This window comes from Pagrus major, chromosome 19 (assembly GCF_040436345.1).
Source record: "Pagrus major chromosome 19, Pma_NU_1.0".
NCBI lineage: Eukaryota > Metazoa > Chordata > Actinopteri > Spariformes > Sparidae > Pagrus > Pagrus major.
The window spans coordinates 26,382,682-26,404,314 of NC_133233.1; the positions used below are offsets into that span (position 1 = coordinate 26,382,682).

The 21,633-nt window shown below is 43.1% G+C and overlaps 1 protein-coding gene across 1 annotated transcript; it reads right to left on the reverse strand.

Moving 5' to 3' along the window:
* Positions 1-865: 865 nt before the first annotated feature.
* LOC141014598 (gamma-aminobutyric acid receptor subunit rho-3) lies at positions 866-17,732 on the reverse strand. Its single transcript, XM_073488457.1, has 9 exons — positions 17,645-17,732; positions 7,064-7,131; positions 5,845-6,068; positions 5,458-5,540; positions 4,508-4,645; positions 3,415-3,567; positions 2,833-2,894; positions 2,339-2,470; positions 866-1,430 (listed from the first exon to the last, which is right to left on the reverse strand). The coding sequence occupies exons 2-9, from the start codon at positions 7,064-7,066 to the stop codon at positions 1,128-1,130; spliced, it is 1,098 nt and encodes a 365-aa protein (XP_073344558.1). The 5' UTR covers positions 7,067-7,131; positions 17,645-17,732; the 3' UTR covers positions 866-1,127.
* Between the last annotated feature and the right edge of the window lie 3,901 nt (positions 17,733-21,633).

Sequence of the window (21,633 nt, forward strand, 5' to 3'; positions counted from 1 at the left end):
AAGAAATTCAAACTCAGAATTTTAATATTTACATAATTAATGAGGTGATAAGACAAACTCAGATATATTTGTTTTTGGTGCATTTAATAGCATAGTCATTTATCTGCTGAGCCAATTATATATTTCTTCGTTAATTAATGATTTGGGTAAATTTAGTCCTCGTAAAAAGTTTTTTTTTTTTAATTAATGACATATTTCCATTTTTTTCCATATATATATATATTTTTGTAGCTGATTGTTCAGTTATATTTTCTATGAAATTATATTTCCCATAATGAAGAGCTTTTATTAAAATAATTATTTGTCCTGAAAGTAGTCAGATATTAACATGAGGGTGAAAATATGATACTTAGCTCTTAAAATGTCCATTGTGTGTTAGCATTGTGTAAATTTTTAACTGTAAACACCCTTTATAATCTGACAATTAATCATTAATTTGGATTTTCTTATAATATCCTTTTTATTCAGTTAATGGTGTGAATTTTGCATCCCAACATAAAGTGAAAACTTCATTTATTTCTTATTTTGCTCTTCAACTTTTAGAATATAAAATATATCTATTAACATATAAATATACAAAGTTACTAGCTTTTAAAAGAGCCACCTGCAGGTCGCTATCAACCCCAAAAATCACACACAAAACAGCTACAATAAAACCCTGCAGAACACAAATTCACTTTTCCATCCTCATGAACAAGATAAAAATTTAATGAGAAAAGAAATTAAATTCCACGTACAGCAGGTGGTTGGTTATTCATCAAAAAGGGGAAGTAAGAAGAACATTATCACACAAGTTTGATCCTAATAGGATATTTCCCTGTAGCTAAGGAAACAGACAAATGTGTCATTACGATATAAAGTTCTTCTGACGCACAGAAAGCAGAGTCATTATCCAAGTCTCAGGATTCATCCCACTCCTGTGAGACAAAAGTCATGGCGAGACTTCACAATTAGGAGTTCCTACTCTGAGGAGCTCGAGTGCTTTTATCTCTGTTGTGGAGGAGATGATTAATGATGAAGCCGGCGCTGAAGGGGCTCCTGTGATCAAGTGTCCGTGGAGGGATCCTCCAGCTTGCTCTCTGACTGAGTCCTGTTCAGGTCCACCGTGAGGAGTCCACAGTGCTGGATCAGGAGTACAGGCTCCAGTAGATGGTGTTGAAGAGCAGGTAGGAGAGCGGGAAGGCGAGACGGGAGTACGAGTCGATCATGTAGCTGTTGCTGACCAGCAGGTCCACGTTCTCCCGCACAGACCGCTGCCGGCGGAGGCGAGTCCCCTCTGTGGGCCGGATTTCTGGGGTCTGGGTCGGCGTGGTGAGGGGGTCGGAGGTCAGAGTGGGCGCAATGCGGGAGAACGGAGTCAGCTCAATGTCGTTGTCATGGAAACAGCCGTCGAAGGCCATCGCCTGGCTGGCGTTGAAGGTGGAAGGGATCTGAAACGGCACAGAGAGCAGTCAGACGCACAGAACTGTCTGTAGGCGTCTGTAGGTGTCTGTGGGTGTCTGTGGGTGTCTGTAGGTGTCTGTGGGCGTCTGTGGGTGTCTGTGGGTGTCTGTGGGTGTCTGTGGGTGTCTGTGGGTGTCTGTAGGTGTCTGTGGGTGTCTGTGGGTGTCTGTAGGTGTCTGTGGGTGTCTGTGGGTGTCTGTAGGTGTCTGTGGGTGTCTGTGGGTGTCTGTAGGTGTCTGTGGGTGTCTGTGGGTGTCTGTAGGTGTCTGTGGGTGTCTCTGGGTGTCTGTAGGTGTCTGTGGGTATCTGTAGGTGTCTGTGGGTGTCTGTGGGTGTCTGTAGGTGTCTGTAGGTGTCTGTGGGTGTCTGTGGGTGTCTGTGGGTGTCTGTGGGTATCTGTGGGTGTCTGTACGATTTGTTGGGAAATTTTGATATTTGGTGTTTAAAGCTACAGCAGCAATTTATTTTTTTAATATATGTATTAACGATATGGATCAAATGATCTGTTATCAAAACAGTAGCTGACATTTTTTTTATTAACTAAGCATATAACTGATTAATCGACCAGTTGTTTAAGCTCAAATGTTATATATTGTTGTATGATAATATTTTAAAATTACAGCATATTTTAAAAGTTCTTCATATGTTTTGTACTTAAAATCTTAATTTTTAAAATCACTAGTAACTAAATCAGTCAGATAAATGTAGTAAAAAGTACAACATTTTCCTCCAAGATGCAAGTATAAAGTACAAGTACTTCACATTTTTACTTGAGTAGATGTACTTAGTTACTTGTAATGTCTCTGTTTGGCCACTAGAGGGAGACATTCAGTAAAATATGGCTGCCCTGACTCCCTGTCCCTGTTGATGTTTGGTGCAATAATCCTGTGCTGACCTTCCCCTTCTTCATCTTCCTCATCTCCTCCAGAGTGGTGCAGTAGTTCACAGCTGCGTACTCGATCACAGACAGGAAGACGAACAGGAAGCTGGTCCACAGGTAGATGTCCACCGCCTTCACATACGATACCTGGACAACAAACACACACGTCCACAAAGTCAAACATGGAGACATTTTACACAACTGATGGAGTAACTGGAGGCAAATGGAGGTTAGATGTGCAGTGCATTATCCATTCAATTAAGGCCTCAGCAGCCACACGGGACCAGTAACATCACCAGACTCCCTTAACAAATCATGTAATTTTACGATTTTTTGCATAAGGAGGAACTTTACACACTTTGTGAAATGTTGCTATGAAAAATTTAAAATTAATGATGCCTTTATGTAAATTCGGCATCAAATACAAAACATGAAGGGCCCTAATGAGACCTGTGAGGAGCCTTTCTGTACCTGAAGGCCTGTTTGACCCACACACACAGAGCTGTTACCTGAGGCATGGAGGAGGACACTCCTGTGATGATGGTGGACATTGTGAGCACTGTGGTTATACCTGCGGGAGGACGAGAAGAGGAGCTTTTACCTCACAGCTCGTCTGTTTTCAGACTGAACACAACCTACAATCCACTTCAAATACTATGTGAAGGTTTGTGAAGACAACTTAAAGGCTGAGTAAATATCATCCAAGTGTCTTTAGAAAATACAGATAAATATCTCAACCTCACGTCAAACAAAGATCAAAGTTCAAGGTTTCTTAAGCTTATGTTCTGTTATTTTGTTTATTTTGATCAAGAGCTAGATTTATTTTGATGCAGAGGATAAAAACGTGTCATGAAGTAAAAAATGTTGAATTTAAGTGTTTTTTTGTGTTAAATAAAACCTATTACAGACTCTTTTATAATAACATAATATTTGCACCTGCTGTCCATCCCAAAAACAAAAAATAAGTTCATACAGTCACACGATGTGGACAAAAAGCTGGTCCCCACAAAGTAAATCCTAACTTTTTAAGGGTAAACACTTTGGTTTTTGGTTCAAGTTAATCAATTAATGTAATTAATGTATCGTGTTACCCAAAGAGACTCGTGCAGGAACGGCCCTCCTGTCGATCCAGAAGGAAACCCAGGACAGGACGACCATCAGCATGGTGGGAAAGTACGTCTGCAGCATGAAGAAGAAGATGTGCCTCCGCAGGATGAAGTTAATGAAGAGACGGTTGTACCAGCCTGACGAGGAGAGACGGGGGAGACGCTGATGTCAGACAGGAGAGGAGAATTCTCAACATGTCAATCTTCTGCTGATACCCAAGACAGATGTAGGCTGAACACATACACGTGCAAATATAAAAGTATGAAAATGCAACTCACTTATAAAAAAACAACTAGACGTTAGATGTGCAGCACATTATGCATTCAATTAAGCCCACAGAGCAGCCACACACTGCAACATCCCCAGACTCCCTTAACGAATCACATGTTTTAAGACTTGTTGTGTGAGGAGACACTTAAAAAATGTTGTGAAATTTTGCTACGACAAAAAATTAAATACATTGGTGCCTTCTTGTAAATTCGGCATTCAATGCTAAACGTGAAGTTGTTTGTTTCCTTGTAAAAAGTGTCAGTTTGTGAAAGCATCTAACCTGCCAATATTCAGCAGCTGTTTGAACACATCATTTCAGCTGATTTACACTACATTTATGAAAGAAGACAATTTATGGACAGATATAGGCTGAAATATAGGCTCAAATTTACAAGTACAGGAAACAGTAACCAATACAGGCTACTTCTGTAAAGTGTCTGGAGAAAGTCACCAGACTCCCTTTAAAAATCGCTACATTTTATGAGTTGTCGGGTTAGGAGAAACTTTGTGAACTGTGTGAAACACTGTTGATGACAAATTCTTAATAATTTGGGCCTCCTTGTTAATTCGGCAAATGTTCTACATGAAGATATTTTGCAATTCATTCACTGGACCCAGATCAAAAGTAGACAAATGTTTATAGACAGTGGTGTTGACCACCGAGTTCAAACAAATGTGATGCAACTTTTTTAAAATGAGTTTTTCAGTAGTAAACCACTTAATGCATCTTTTTGAAAACAGAAACCTCAGCCCATTCACAGAGAATTTAGGTTATAAAGACACACACACACACACACACACACAGACCGGTGCTGCTGTAGAAAGCCAGGCCACTGGAGGCGTGGAAATGCTCAATGAAAAACTGAGACAAGACGATCTCGTCTGTCCTCAGAGAGTCGTTCCCATTCTTCCAGTAAAGCATCAGGTCGTTCTCATTATACGCATCTGTGAGGAGAGAGACGGAGAGGAGAGAGGTGTTCAGTGTCGTGGAAAACGGAGGAAAGATGAGATGAGAGAAAAGACAGATGTCGGTTGGATTTAGTCACAGTCATCTGAGTTTTTACTTGTTTTTGTTGCTGCATGTGAACACGGGGGGAAGAGTTTATATACATCGATCAGCCACAGCATTGAAAGGACGGACAGGTGAAGTGATTCACTTTGATTATCTCATTACAACATCATGACACACACGACCCGTCCAAACACCGCTGCAGACAAAGTTCACCCCGTCATGGCACCAGCGCTCCACAAACCTGCTCCGGAAAGGCCTGAGGAGCGTAACACAGAGATCAAGGCTTGGTTCCTGGCCTGCAAATTAAAAGATCCCAATCCGATGAAGCTTCTGTGGGATGTGCCGGAACAAGTCCAGTCCATGGAGGCCCCACCTCCCAAACAACAGGACTCAGAGACTCTGCAACCAATACCCTGGTGCCAAACACCACAGGACACACCCAGAGGTCCATGCCTCGAGGGGTCAGATCAGCGGTGCGGCCTTGTTCGGACTTGTTCCGGCAGATGCTCGATCAGATTGAGATATGGGGAATTTGGAAGTGATGTCGACACCGTGAGGTCTTTGTCCTGTACCTCGGTTACTCTCAGGCAGTTTTTGCAGTGTGTTGTCCAGGTGTGGAGGCCACTGTGCTATCGCCATGAGGGGGTGAACATATCAAGTGGCGTCCACATAAATGCCAAGATCTGCGGTTTAAAAAATAAATCAAGTGTATATATATTTATATTTATATGTGTGTGTGTCTCACAGCTCTCCAGCTCCAGCGAGCAGTTCTGTGTGTCCAGAGGGAAGCTGCTGAAGTCCATCGAGCAGAGAGCCGTCACAGTGACCCTGAAACACACAAAAACAAAGTGAAGTTATTCATCGTGTCCTGGATAGACCTCTCCTGCTGTTGTCAAGGAAACCGGTATGTGACCGTCTTTTTATTCTCTCTGGTTTCCTCGTTTCAGACGACCTGGCCGAGCTGACACCGGCCCCGCTAACAAACAGGTGATATTCAGCTCAAGTCTGGCAGCCACGTCTTTTTTACGAGACGGCTTTACCAGATGTCCTCAGGAGCATCTTCAAGGCCACAACCTCCATTTTACCTCCGCAACTTATCTTCCTCCGTCTCCACCCCGTCCCTGTCTCGTACCTGACGCTGTAGAGGATGTTTCCGTCGGGGTAAACCCGCAGCATGATGTTCTCCATGGTGGTGTCGTGGATGAAGGAGCGCTTGGAGTGGACGAAGAAGACGTCAGGAACCCAAATCTTCTTCACGAGCCTCGAGTCAAACGTCCTGCTCAGGTTGTTTCGAGACGGAAACGCCAACCGCTCGTCTTTCCAGTAGTGACGCAGGTACAGAGTCATGGTGAAGTCCTGCACGCGCAAAAACAAAGACAATTCATAAATAATCACACAACAGTTGTTTATCAATGTCTTAATCATGACTCTTATTTTGTTTTGACTGTTCATCTTTCTCTTTATTTCCCTGCCTCTCTCTTTCGGCTTTGTTTGTTCTCATGTTTTATTGCCCTTCAAAACATGGATTTGTATGAAATAATGCCAAAAAATGAGCTTGAACAAAGACACATTTTTCACAGCACTTAATCTGAGGTTTTCAAGCTTTTCATAAACACACACTGTCCTGGTATAACTACAGATACCTGCAAACAATGCAAAATGGGAAGGAATGATAATCATTTGATGTCAAAGTCTGGGTTTTTTATGTCCTTTAGTTTTATTTTGGGGGTATTGAAGCTGTAAAGCCTCAGAAATCAGTGCCAGTAAAGAAAGAAATGGACATTTGTCTGCAGCAGCCTGAGGACAAGGTGACAATGTGCACCATCCTCTCCACCATTCATCTCTCTTGGCTGCAGGAACTCGATAAAGCGCTCGTAAGTAAGTGGCTGCTTGAGTTGAAAGCAGAGACCATCGAGGGGTCACAAACCAGACAGGAAGTGATGTCAGAGCAGTTTTTTTGAAACTCTCTGATGTTCCAGCTTTTTGTAACAGCAGATAAAATCTCCTAAAAGATTCTGACATCTGCGTGTTTTACCAAATGTTTTAAAGAAGTAACAGAGCGGTTATAGCTTCTCGTGTATCGTGAGTTAAACGGCAGATAATCTGGGCACAAGGTGCATTTACGCACAGTCAGGATCTATTTCTGATGTCATGTTTTCTGCTAATCAACCAAAGGGTCACACACAAAAAAACATTTGGAGTGAAGTCGTCCTCCTGATAAATCCCGAGCTCCATCAGAGCTGTGTAAAATTAATTATCTCAGAAGCAAAAACTTTAACTCTGTTTCTCCTGGAGAGTTTCCTCTGTCCTGTCAAGTTCATGACTACGGCTTTGAGTTATATGATCCTCACCATGTTGACCTCTGAGATGCTGTCGATGCTCTCCACCTGCACATCGATGCCAACAGGGATGGCTGCGCCTGAAGCCAAGATAAGAACATCATTAGCTTTAAAGTCATAAATCAAGTTTCTGCTAGAAATATCATCAGAACAGCCTTCAGGAAAACATTCTCTCTCCTCGCATTTCCACCGGTCTGCTGCAAAAAATATCCATTTGCAATTGCAGCATGTGTTTAGTATCATGTAACAATACATTTTATACATTTTTAGTGAAGAATTTTTGGTGAAAAAGTTGGAAAAATGCCTGATGGGGGGATATCAGTTTGTAAGCTGTAACCGGTGCTGATATGTTAAAGGAAATTATGCGATTTTACTCGGAAAACCTGCACTTAAACCTTAGGTTGAGTGTTCGTGCCCCATGAGGGTAAACATCCTGTTTCAGAGGCTTTTCCTCACCCAAACATGAGTAACACTTTGGAGAAAACACCAAAAATGTACGCAAATTTGCAATGATTTGTTCCGAAATTACTCAACCGGAGTTTCAGTAGCCTGAATCACATCTGTCTCAGTCACATCATCTGTATCGGCCCTCAAACCTCATTTTGGTCAAACACTGGTAACAACATCGTTTGTCCTCGCTTCCAGCTCACCGCAGCCATCAACATCTGTCCTCCACACTCCCCGGCTCCATCCGCCTCATTAGCAGATTACGCTTGTTTAACCGCCTGAACAACCTGATTTGTGCACACAAACAGAGCAGAAATAGCTAAAACAGCACAAATCCCCCCCGCAAAAAAACAATCTCCGATCGCAGCTACTCAGTCTCTGTTTGCAATCATGACAGGCAAACTTTGGGAAGGGTTTTTGATCCACCCTGAAACCGACTGTGATGATGTTTAGTGGTCAGCTCACTCGGGTCATTTTAGGATTCATCCATTTCTGCGGCCTGCTGACTAAAGAGCTCATTCCTGGCTCGACCACGAGCATCAGCAGTGATTTTCCTGTTATCTTAAACTCATATACATGTCTGTCTGTAAGGCTACTGTGAGGCTGCGCACAGAAGTCAGAGGTCAACAATCACTTTAAATGTAGAGAAGCCTGCCCATGCAATAAGTTTTACACCAAAAGTAATCTCTTAAATTCGTTCCTAGAAGTGACAGGGAGCTGAAACTGCAGGAACATGTGATCTATGTTTGGGTTTGTTAGAGGCCCGCTGCAGAGTTCTGGACCAGTTGGAGTGAAAGAGGAAGTTGAGCAAGGCATTGACTGAATGAACAACTACTGGGTGGATTAAGTGGTCTGATTTCTGCAATATCCCACAGCTGGAGCAAGAGCAGTGGCTCTGTGGGGCTGCACAGCTTTGAGCTCAATGCTAACTTTAGCTCGCCAACCACATCCTCGGTGAATATATTCACAATGACAATGCGAACATGCTGAGGATAAGCATTTTTTTTACTACATTATTTTAGTTTAGCATGTTAGCACTTGCTTTTTAGCATTAAACGCAAAGTGCAGCTGGGGCTGATGGGAATATCATTTTCAGGAATTCAGTCATCAACCAAAGAATTTGTCACGTTTTGACCAGAGGACGGCCGTAGATGTAAAGTTAATACAGTCCTGTCGATCCATCCAGCAGTTGTTGAGACATTTTTACTAAAAACCACAATTGTTTTATCTCACGAAAAAAGTCTGGGATTCATCCTCTGGGAACTATGAATATCTGAACTAAATTTAATGGCAAATCATCTCGTTGTTGTTGAGATGTTTCAGTCTGGACAACAGCGGTGGACCAAACAACCGCCAGGCCGCTAGCGTGGCTAAAAAGCAGAACTGAGTGAGTGTTGTGTTACTCGGATCAGAGCAGAATCTGATGAGACTCCAGGTGTTTATTCCTCCAGAAGGTCTGGATCTGCACCCTCACACAACACTCGGCAAATATGTTTTGCCTGACAGACCCCGAGTGGCATATTGTGTGTTTAAAAATACCTTTTAACAGAAACATAACCCAGGTTTAACCTACACGTGTGAAGTTTTGCCTGTAGTCTTGTACTTTCATTTTGTTCTGGGTTTTGTGTAATCATTGGCATCTTAGCGGTCACTGATCGAGACCAAGAAAATGAAAATGCTTTTTGCAAATCACTAAAACCATGTCTGCTGGTTTAGTAGACCATACATAAACACACAGTCTCACACACACACGAGTTTGGGTTTGTCTGTGACCTCCGTCTGGACGTGGTTTACCGGGTTACATTCCTCTTTTCACTCTCAGGGTCAACAAGAAAAAAAAAAGATGCACTCCAAAGTGTCTGTGTGCTTTTTGGATGTAAAGTGTGTTAATTCTGCTTGAATGTTCGGAGGCCGGCAGCTCAATAAACACTTTATTTAATGAAGTTCATCTGACAGCCAGGACCGTAAAGCTCCCGCCGCAGGCCGGCTTTGTCCCGCCGTGACTCGTAAAAGCCACCAGCGGTGCAGACTCAACATTTAGAGTAACCCAGACAACGAGTGCTGTTTGTGGGAAAAACCTGAAACAGAAGGTCAGTCTCTCTCTCTCTCTCTCTTTCCTTTTCCCATGTCACACCCAGTCAGATTGTGTTTAAAGCAGGAGGTTTTATGGAGAGACACGTGCGAAAGGAGGTCGTACGATGATTCAACATCAACCCACAGCCGTTTTGTGTTTGGACAGATTTCCGAAGTGAGACTCATTAACACCTTTACATCCTGTTTTAACAAAACAATCCTAAAAGTTCGACATCTGGGAAACTCTGTCCATCAACTTTGAGTGTTTATGAGCACCGAGCATCGATGTTATAAACACAGAGTCCAACTCTCATCCAGCTGCTCCTCTGTCGGCTCAGAACACAGTCCGCCTGTCGAGTGCAACAGCTTGATCCAAGATGTTGTGGTGGAGACAGGTCTGTGTAAAGATGTGATGGAGGCAGGTCTGTGTAAAGATGTGTTGGAGACAAGTCTGTGTAAAGATGTGTTGGAGACAGGTCTCTGTAAAGACAAGGTGGAGACAGGTCTCTGTAAAGACATGATGGAGACAGGTCTCTGTAAAGTCGTGGTGGAGACAGGTCTCTGTAAAGACCTGGTGGAGACAGGTCTCTGTAAAGACCTGGTGGAGACAGGTCTCTGTAAAGACCTGGTGGAGACAGGTCTCTGTAAAGATAAGGGGGAAACAGGTCTCTGTAAAGATGAGGTGGAGACAGGTCTCTGTAAAGATGAGGTGGAGACAGGTCTCTGTAAAGATGAGGTGGAGACAGGTCTCTGTAAAGATGAGGTGGAGACAGGTCTCTGTAAAGACAGTGGAGACAGGTCTCTGTAAAGATGAGGTGGAGACAGGTCTCTGTAAAGACGAGGTGGGGACATGTCTCTGTAAAGACGTGGTGGAGACAGGTCTCTGTAAAGACATAGTGGAGACAGGTCTCTGTAAAGATGTGGTGGAGACAGGTGTCTGTAAAGACGAGGTGGGGACAGGTCTCTGTAAAGACGTGGTGGAGACAGGTCTCTGTAAAGACATAGTGGAGACAGGTCTCTGTAAAGATGAGGTGGAGACAGGTCTCTGTAAAGATGAAGTGGAGACAGGTCTCTGTAAAGATGAGGTGGAGACAGGTCTCTGTAAAGATGAGGTATATGATGTGCTGCCAGAACAAAAACAAAAATACGAACTCAAACTCAACACAACGATGGCTGCTGCATCCTGGGCTGAACCCTGCTGTGGTTTCAGCTGTTTTTTCTAATCAGCTGATGTAAACACATTGATGACTAAGTTACTGTCATGGATTTCTTGCATTTATCTGCACAGGGAGCCTAAAATGTTCTGGAAAAACACACTGAGTGAATACAGATGCTCGTCTCTGTCACAGATGGGCCTCTACTCAATTAGTTCTGCTACGAACCAGGAAACTGGAGGAAAAAGCCGGTCGGTTTGTTCCTGCTCTGCCTGTTTCACGAGCAGAGTCAATCAGTAAACAGCCTCAGGTGGTCACATTCTTTCTGCGGCATGAGACAGCATGATTAATGATGTAAGACACGAAGCTGCCATCTCTTCTGTCTGTGCAGGTCAACTCTGGATGATCTGGCCTCCAAAACAAGGATATCTTTTCTGTGTTTGGCCCGAAAAGTTAATTGTTTGCCTTCCCGTTGTCCTGCTGGTTGCTCAATCCAGATTTGGACTTTGTATTTGAGTAAATCGACAACATCTGAGTGAGTGAGCCGCGGCAGATTTGCTCTAATAACACATCAAAATCATGCTTTAAGGTCATGTTATTTTGTCCCGAAATGTCTGTGCGCTCTGTCTTTTAATCCCTGAACACAACGCTGCAGATGGATCAATTCATAAGCAGCATAATGCAGCTTTGAGGTCTCAGGGTGTTTCTCCCTCGGTCGCCAGCTCTGTGTTTAGATTCAGGCAGCGATCACAGGAAGGGGAGAGGTGAAAGGTGGCGGGGGGATTAAGAGGTGATTCTCTGGGCAGCTTTTTGAGAGCGTTAGACTCCTACACAATCTTTACCGACTCAACCCGGCCATGCGTAACACTGACTGACACACTGTGTTGTAATTAAAGCTCACAGCAGACTGAAATACACACAGCCTTTATTTACTGAACCTTTACAGAACCACAGCGGTGGTTTTCTATGTTAAAGAGCTTACTGCAAATAACGTGTGCTTTACATCACGGCTGAACGCTGAGGAAATGTTTGTTTTTGCTCTTTGAGATGTCAGGATGTGTTTTGTTTGTTTCAGGCTGAAAATCATCTGGCAGCACTTTTTCACAACTTCACCGTTCATCTGACATCTGAAGTGCTTCACAGACTAAGATCTCTACGTATAAAACATACGAGGTATAGCTAAAACAATTACATGAACAACCAATTAGTCATTTGATAGAAAATGTATTCATTTTTATCATCTTTCAAGTCATTTTTAATGTAAAAACACAGTGGCGGACTCAGGATGTTTGCAGCAGCTTTATGTGGTGGTGGTGTTTTATCTACCGTAGGAGCCAGCAGCCACCTAAATATGCCTGACTTTTTTCATCAAGATCCACAAATCATTCCCTGAGAAATCAACAAAAATGTAAAAAAATTGAGTACTTCATTAAGTTAAAGAAAGCGAGACAAAATTCCCGGATCAGTCCCTTTATCAGGATCTGACCAAACGTTAATAGGATCCATTCTGGGCCGAGACTCATCGTCCATCCACGTTTTGTGGAAATCTGTTCAGTAGTTTTTATGTAATCCTGCTGACAAACCAACAAACAAACGGTAATAAAATAAAATAAAATGAGCGCCACCTCAACCAACTACTAAGGTTAAAAATCGTGCTTTTACTTCACAAAATGTGATAATCGTTGCCATATTTAGGCTGAACCTGATCCGTGCTGGCTGCCCTCTCACACCTTATGTGCAGCCCTGTTCAGTTGATTAAACCCGAATGAAAAAACAAAATTATGAACTTTATATTCCATCTCTGCCACTAAATCCTACACACCGGACCTTTAAACCTTTACCAGGAATGTAAATCAGGTCATCATCTCCTCCCTCCATGCTGATGGAAAGTCAGGTGAAGCTTCGTCGTCCACAAAACATTTCTGGAGCTTCTTGCAGCTCGTCCGGCACAATCCAAACCCTGAGATGCTCCAGAAATGTTTTGTGGACGACAAAGCTTCACCTGACTTTATATCAGCATGGAGAAAGGAGATAATGACTTATTTTGCATGAACAGTTCCTTTAAAGATAAACACTATCAAGTTGCATCCTGGGAAATGTAGGATCCAGACTAAAAGTCAGCATATCTCCACCTCTGCTACCATCCGTCTCTCATGAAATACTAAATTGCCTCTTTAACTTTTCTTTCTTCAAACCACAACCAGCTCTATAATGGATTTAATCACCACTGCGGTCAAAAGGTGTCGAACTACAGTGAAGTATATTTTCCTTAACAACAAACTCATCAACAGCAGCGTCAGGAATGAATCAGCCAATCAGATCTGAGGTTTGGTGCCTGAAACTGAAGCCAGACGAGGTCACGCCGCGAAGAGCAGCAGCACACAGGCCCCGCTAGTTAATCCTTAACAAACATTTGGCATCGTGCTGTCTAACTATAACGTCTACAGACCGAGGTGGACCGATGTAAAGTTTATAGGGATTCATTTTAGTTTATAGACGTCCTTTAGAGGCCGACCTCGATGTAGAAACGCTGCAAGTCTTTCACACGTGCACGAAATAGCAAGAAATGTCACATGGTGTATTTTAGGACTCGGGTCCCTCGAGAGGACCGATGAGGTTTTGATGCTTCAGCTTCTCGGATCTCACTCTCTCTGACACACACACACACACACACACACACACACACACAGCAGCTATAGGCTTATCATGAGGCAGAAAACGCTGAGAAATTTCCTCAGTGTAAAATTACAGTCGGTGGAAATGCCGCAGCCGGGCCGTGGGGCAGACAGTGGTGCTTTTGTTGTCCCCACCCTGAATGACAGGCAGGACCACAAAGACATGCAGGACGCCAACCAACCATATAGACCGAAGACACAGAGGGACACGTGATGGCAACAAGTACTGCACATGTACTGAAGTACACGTTTGAGGTACTTTATGATAATCATCATAATCAAACGGGACATTCATGTTAATTAGACTTTAGTGAACAGTAGTATTTGTACGGTCAGCAGTGTTGAGGTTACTTGTTACAGAATAATCCGCTAGAGTAGTCAGATTACTACTTTGTTTTGACGAGTAACATCACGTGTTAGTTCTGCAACTCAAGTCATCCGTTATTTAGTTATTTAGTAATCGCTGTCTTTTCCTTTTGTCGCCACATAAATCAAATAAAATCCCTGAAGCGTCGTCTCTGTTTCTGTTCCCGTCGGCTGCTGAAGGTTTACCCACAGTTTAGTCAGTGCGCACGCGTAGCGAGCTAATTCAACGCAGCGAGACGGCAGAGAGGACGGCGTTAACTGTGTGGAAATATTCCCATTATTTTGAATTTTGGGGCAAAAAGGACGAGAACAACATCACAGTGAAAGGCAAGTTGTGTCGTTTGTGCTCGTTTTATTGTTGTCATTAAAACAGCTGTGGCTAACGCTGTCTGCCCAGTTCACTGTCATATTGTTAGAAGAATAAAGATGTAAATGTTATATTGCATCTGTCAAACTTATTATCAGGCTGCACTGTTACCGACTCTGGGCCATAAAGAAGGCTACAAAATGACGGTAGAGTCATCTGGACAATATAACCGACATAACGAGTCGCAAAGAGGTTTTCTAACACATTACTTTTCTCACTAGATAACACAGTAACATACGTTTTTAATGGCAGTAATCTTGTACCGTAATGAGTTACTTTTAAAAGTAACGTTACCCAACACCGCCAGTCAGTTAAAGGTCTGAATACTCAAGTTACAAACGAGTTTTCCAGGTATTTCCAGGATTTCCAGTCTAAAGTAGAGGCAGTCACGATGACAAAGAGTTTGAGATCCAGTTTTTGGGGATTTTCATGTCTTGACATCAACAGAAGAATGAAAGGAAGAGACTGTCACCACCAGAGAGATGACAGCATTGTCCTTTCTTCAAAAACTTAGAAGATGTTTACATTTTTGTGACATGCTCCGTCTTTGTGGCCACGAAAATAATGAGTGTAAGAGCCTCTCAGGTCAGGATCAAACTGGAGACCACAGTTCGAATGTTTATACGTAAACGTCAGTGTTGGTTTCTTGACTAGAACCCTTTCATATCTCACGTAGGCCGACTTCAATCGGACCGCTGTGGAGGCTCCATCAAAGAGAAACTCAGGGTGGTCGCCCAGGTTCAACTTTTGCTGCAGCACAATGCAGCAGACACATTCCTGAGCACTGACGTGAACAGAGCATCTCTGCTGTTCACCTCAGACTCATCCAGACTAAAGATAAAATATTTCATTCAAACGAGCCCGATCGTATTTCACCACCGCACCGTTAATCTAAACTGACAGAACTGAAACTTAATGGTAAATGTATTAAGAGGATTTGTCCCAGCTGTTCCCGAACGCACCACAAAGATAGTTGATGGTTGCGTCTCATTCCCAGGACGTCAAACAGCCACATGTTGGGTTGGTAAAGCGTCCGAGCAGCAACAAAGAGAGAAAATAAGAAACTCTCTGCAGATACTAACACGCCTTTTCTCCCCATTCAGCCTCCCTCTCTGTCTTCTTACGTCTTTGTCTCGTCTCGCTGCGTCTGCCGTGCGTGATGCGCTCTGACAGGTCGACATCGGTCTTGTGATGTTGGGAAATAAAAATAATCCATAATTCAGCTCAAATGCATCAAACTAAAGTAACGAGCCTGTTTTGAAGATGCAGGGAGGAGAAAGTTCAGATGTTTGTGGGAAAGTCAGAAGCTGAATGTTTTCCACGTCACCTGTCAGTGGTTTTAATGTTGAGGCTGATCGGTGTGAAAGCCGCGGCCAGAAAGACGGTTTGACTTGTGTTTCATAGAGTCAGTGTTGTAGTCAAGACCGCCTGAACCGAGGCCGATGACTTGCAGATTACAGAAACATTCGCCTTTTAGCATCATGTGTTTGCATGTCTGCCTGCTCCTATTGTCGTGTGTTTGATACTGATGATCTCCATCGCAGACGTCACTTTGTTTCCCACCCCTCCATCTGCTGCAGACCTGGAATATAATCCAGATTAATACACACGAATCCCCCCGACTCTCTCTCTCTCACACACACACACACACACACACACACACACACACACACAGAGGCACTCATTATATTGCAAAAACACACAAAAGGGACAAACAATCACATTTGAGTGAGCACACAGAGTCCTACTGTATTTCAAATGCACACACACACACACACACACACACACTCGTGCTGCCACACAATGGTGTAATCTGGGTCAGCGTTGGCGATTTTGGGATTGACACTACAGTTGTCTGGGTGACCCAGTGCCCATCATCAAACCGCTGCGTACGCATCATCAGCGTGGGACGAGGTCTGATTTTCTCTTTTGGACGATGTGTGAGTGAGTGGATTAAATCATCAGGGATCAGAGACGAGATGAGGTGTGCGTGTGTGTGTGTGCGTGTGTGTGTGTGCCTTTGTGTTTGTGTGTGTGTGTGTGTGTGTGTGTGTGTGTGTGTGTGCCTTTGTGTGTGTGTGTGTGTGTGTGTGTGTGTGTGTGTGTGCCTTTGTGTGTGTGTGTGTGTGTGTGTGAGGGCTTGTTGCTGTCTTTGTGAGGCCCAATTTCAGTTTTGTGCCTCGTGAGGACATTCAGTACGTCAAAGGACTTTTTAAAAGTCGACATAAGAAATGTACATTCTCACATGAGTATTACATACATTCATACCATTGACATAAATTTTGGACAGAGCCACTGTGATGTCACACATAGGTTTCTGAAGAGCTCATCTGCCGGCCCGGTTCTACTCGGTTTGACTCAGCGCTTGAAGGCGTGTTTTAACACAATGACGCCCTTTTCCTATCTCCGCAGTACAGTACGCTAACAAAGTGGCTCCGCTAATTCAGTTACAAACACGTTTCATTTCCTATGACTTCTTCACAATAAAAGCCCCCCCGTTATTTAGTCATTTAAAAGCTTTTATTATGAAGCAGCACCACAGGAAACGTTGTGTTTTCAGCAGCAGTAACTCAACACGACTCCTGAAACAGCTGAAAGTGAACACGTGAAACAGTAAAACACAGCAGGTGTTTGAAAGAACAAACAGGACGAGAGACCAAAGAGATTCAGTGTGAAGCTACAGAAGTACTGAGAGCTGAACACACTGACATTTAAAAACGTCTTTCTCTCAGGTCATGAGGGGAAACAGCTACCGCAAACTATAACTCATCTGTGCCTTCTTGTAGTACAAAACATTAAGATATTTCCTTGTAAAAAGTGTCAGTTTGTTGTGGCATTGCTGTAAAAACCTGCGACTGATTTGGAGAAAGAAGAAAGCGGAGAAGGTCACCAGACTCCCTTAAGAAAACGCTCAATTTTGACACTTGTTGCGTTAGAAGGAACTGTATAAACTTTGCAAAACACTGTCTACAACAGATCCATAACTATTAGGGCCTTCTTGTTCATTCGGCAAACGTTATACATGAAGATATTTATTTATTTTATCCGTTCGTTCTAATGATGCAGGTGTAGGCCTACAGTATGTTTGAAATTAGAGCAGGGAAGTGACATCGACGGGCTTGAAGCTGTCCACCGATGATCGGATCACTCAGGACGGAGGGTAAAACCAAACCTGAACAACGTCTCTCTCTCACCTGTTGTATTCACGATTATCCTCTTTATGTATTTCCACTCTAACGCTGGTTGGGACTAGTTATTTTAGAGACCTCCACATGGCTCAGATTATAACTCGAACCCTGCTCGAGACTTTCGGGCGACTTTCACTTTTAATGAAGTCATATTTTAACGTGATGCATTTACTTTTACTCAAGTATGACTTGTATGTAACATCAGCTGTGACGCAGGTCAGGGGCTCAGGAATGTGTTTTGGCAACAAGGGTCCTCACAAATATAGAAAGATAGACATGTGTGTGTGTGTGTGTGTGTGTGTGTGTGTGTGTGTGTGTCTGACCTCCAAAGCCTGGTCTCAGAGCGAAGTCGTGCTCCTCGATCCTCAGCAGCTGTTCACTCTTGATTAGCAGTGTTTTGGTGCTGTCCTGCCTCTTCAGTTTGTAGTCGATGCGTCTGCAGACACACACACACACACACACACACACACACACACACAGAAACAGACACACACACACACACAGAAACAGACACACACACAGAAACAGACAGTGTGTTGAGTGATTAGTTGGTTAATCACGGCTGTAATTGCAGGTTTTGATTAGACAAAACACACTTTGTGGTTTCCTCTCTCCCTGCCTCCCTCCCTCCCTGCCTGCCTGCAGCTGCCGCTCGCTCTCATTCTGCCAAAAAACCATAACCTTAATCAAAGACGTGGCACCAACAAACAAACACACGTGCATGCGTACACACGTGTGCACATGTTCTCTATCTAATGCACAAAGCGTTTGATCGTTTTCCAAAACAATCCTCAGTGATAAAACCGTCAAGTAACAACGACGTACACTACATTTCCCATGAGTCCTTTCCTCCTCAACCTTCATGTGAAAGTCAGAGAGGAAAGAAACATGACTTCTGAAATTTGTCAGCTGTCTTTCTGTATCATCAGTGGCAGAACGTAACGAGTTGTACTTAAAGGAACAGTTCGCCAAATAAAATGTAAACTCAGTCATCATCTCCTCACCAACATGCTGATATAAAGTCAGGTGAGGTCTCGTAGTCCACAAAACATTTCTGGAGCTTCACAGCAAAACAGCGTTGCAGCAAACCACTGAAGGAGCTGGAGACTGGACTTAAATACAAGAAAAAGGCTTCAAACATCTCGTCCAGCGAGATCCAAGTCTCCAGAAACCCTGAGATCTGATTTGAAAAGACGTTATGCAGATGCTTTTTCTAGCTGTAAACTTCCCCGTAGCTGCTGAGCTAAATGTGGGTGTTCAAGCTCGGCATGTCAAGGGTGTAAATCAAATTGTTTTTGAAATCAAGTCTCCAGCTGCTTCAGGTGTTTAGCAGAATGCTGCAACTCTGTTTTGCTGTGAAGCTCCAGAAATGTTTTGTGGACGACGACACTTCACCCGCTGCCGCGCATCAAGACGGAGGATAACAGCATTCAGAGAAGAGCTCTTCAGGGAAAACTGAGTCGGAGATACGCCTCCACCCTCCGCATGCCCATGTGTGGTGTGTTGTTGGGGGTTTAATCACTTCAAGTAACTAAAAGCGACGTCACGTTGTCAAAAAATGGAAACTTCGTACTTCATTGTGAGCAGCGTTTGAGGTGTCGTCGAGTGAGTCAACAAAGTAAACACGTTGTGCAGTTAAACAAACTGTAAACTACTATATAGGTCTGACATTCACCCAGGGAAACCCCAACGAGACGACGTTCAGGACGCAGGAGGTGTAATTACAGCCCGAGCACGGCGCCTCTCGGATGCAATACACGCTGCTGCGGTGTGCGTGTGTGTTGTGTGTGTGCGTGTGTGGTTAAAGGAGGTAAACAAACACAAACACACACACCCACACACGTGCGGTGAACAGGTGAGCACACAGAAAAGAGATAAAAGCTGTTTGAGATTTTCTCTGATGTTTGAAAAGCCTCTTTGAAAGTCACACACCTTGACACGAACACACACACACACACACACACACACACACACACACACACACACTATGTGGTCTCCTATTATTGTGAGGTCAAACACTGTGTTTGAGCCAAATCCTATTTCCATAATCCCTTAAATTAACCTTGAAACAAACACTAAAATCCCCTAAATCAAACAAATTTCACACGAATCTCAGCCCCGATCTTAATGCAATTAAATAAACTCGGCACTAAACTCAACCGCACATCCAACTTTAATACTTCACCTGCCTGAGAGTTCAGCCAAAATCAATCTGACTGAAATTACAGGAAAAAAAACAGGTGCTGCACATCAAGGTGCTGACTGAACAGCCTGGTTAGTGCCGACCCAGTCGCCAGAATAAATCTCAGCTGAGCACGTTTCTGCAAAAACCAACGTTTCTTTATGTCGCATCGTTTGTTCAGGTTGAATTTCCTCTCTCTTCATATACTCTGGTTGGGTTTAAACCCGTCACATTACCAGACAATCTGAGCCGAACTTCAGCACCGTCCCACATCCCTGATCGGATTTCTCCTCCGATTGTCGGGGCAGGCAAATCAGGATTAAACTGACCCAAAATGACTGTAGTCTGAGTCCGGCTCGACACAGATTTGAACAAGTTTTGGCTCTGATTGTGAGAGAAATCAGTCCGTGATTGTTTACTTTGTCTTGTGAAATAAAATTATTTTTGGTGACTCGCAGAGTGAAGAGTTCAGTGTTTCCCTCTGAGATGTGGTGAAGTAGAAGTAAACAGTGGTATTAAATGCTCTTAGTACAGTCCACTGACTCATTTCTACATTACTTTACTTTAATCTCAGTGTTGTTTCTGCTCTGTACTTCCCACAGATCACCTGTCAGTCAGAGAATAAGCCGTCGTGCTCAGCGGATGACGGTTATATTGTTTTCTCACTCGCATCAGTCGTCAGCTGTAACACACATGTGGCTTTTATGATTTCTCTGGACTGAAGCCAGAGTTCACGTCCTAATAAACAGGCTGTTCATGCTTTTATGGCAGGAGCCTGCGTGTGTGTGTGTGCGTGTGTGTGTGTGCAGTATGTAATAAAATACAGGTTAGAGCTGTTAATATTAGTACAACACCCTCATCCGAAGTCGACAACTGCAAGTTTCGGTTTAAACTCACGTAATCAAATACAAATATTTTGTTCTTCCCTCCTTCAGCTGTTCTACTTCAACAAAGTAGGAGGTAACGGAGTACAAATACTTTGTTACAGTACTTCAGTAGATGTTTCAGGTGTCTGTACTGTACCTGAGTCTCTCTGAGACTTTCCCTCTCTACATCTGAACACAAACATCTGAACTTTCTCCTCCTCACATTTTCAAAACAGCCTCATTACTTTAGTTTGATGCATTTGAGCTGAATTATGGATTATTTTCATTTCCCAACATCACAAGACTGATTTCAGACGCAGCGAGACGAAACAAAGACGTAAGAAGACGTGAACAGACAGAGAGGGAGGCTGGAATGGGGAGAAAAGGCGTGTTAGTGTCTCGTATCTGCAGAGATTTTCTTATTTTCTCTCTTTGTTGCTGCTCGGGACGCTTTACCAACCCAACATGTGGCTGTTTGACGTCCTGGGAATGAGACTCAACAATCAACTATCTTTGTGGTGCGTTCAGGAACAGCTGGGACAAATCCTACTGACTCTACCTTTAACTTTAATAGTCTTTGAATTATATTAATATGACGTGAGCTTCAGTTAGCTTCAGTTTACTGGAGTAAAGAAGCTGTACTTCTACTGGAGGAGAGACTGTGTGGACTGTTGCCTCCTCTGTTATCGAGGCTTTAGTGATGTTTTTATGAGTGGGTATTAGTACTTTTAACCATTTACATTTTCACTGATATCTATAACTTCAGTAGATCAGTCCAACTTTGGACATTTGCAAATTAAAAAGGAAAGAAGTTAATATTTACATTCAGCGAGAACGTAAACGGTTAAAAAACAACTTCCATTTACTGCAGAGGTCATGAACTAGTTGGAAATGAAGATGCAACAACTCACTTCAGTTTAGTGGCCTGTTGAGGGGAAGTTGGACTGAAACTAGTTGGAAATTAAAATGACATGACTGGCAGATGTGAGGCAGAAACCAGCTGGAAGTTTCCATTAAGTGTTTCCAACAGGAGCTCCAGGAAATCTGGACGTCAGACAAATAAAAAAAACCTGTTCGAGGAACCAAAAGCTGGATTATTACCAACTTGCAGTGGTCAGAAAAAAAAAGCACAGTAAAAAATGAATAAAAATACGTTTAAGGGAGGGATACTGTGATGATGTCACTTTCAAAAATAAAATTACAGCTAGAAGTACTTTCTGTGAAACAAGGAAGTGAAAGAGATTAAACCATGGGAACCTCCTCA

What these genes read in the sequence shown, in the direction of transcription:
- LOC141014598 (XM_073488457.1), bottom strand. An exon ending in AACATCCTCTACAGCGTCAG is followed by an intron (nt 5,541 to 5,844) that starts GTACGAGACAGG and finishes TGTGTGTTTCAG; the next exon opens with GGTCACTGTGACGGCTCTCT. An exon ending in CTCGCTGGAGCTGGAGAGCT is followed by an intron (nt 4,646 to 5,457) that starts GTGAGACACACA and finishes CTCTCCTCACAG; the next exon opens with ATGCGTATAATGAGAACGAC.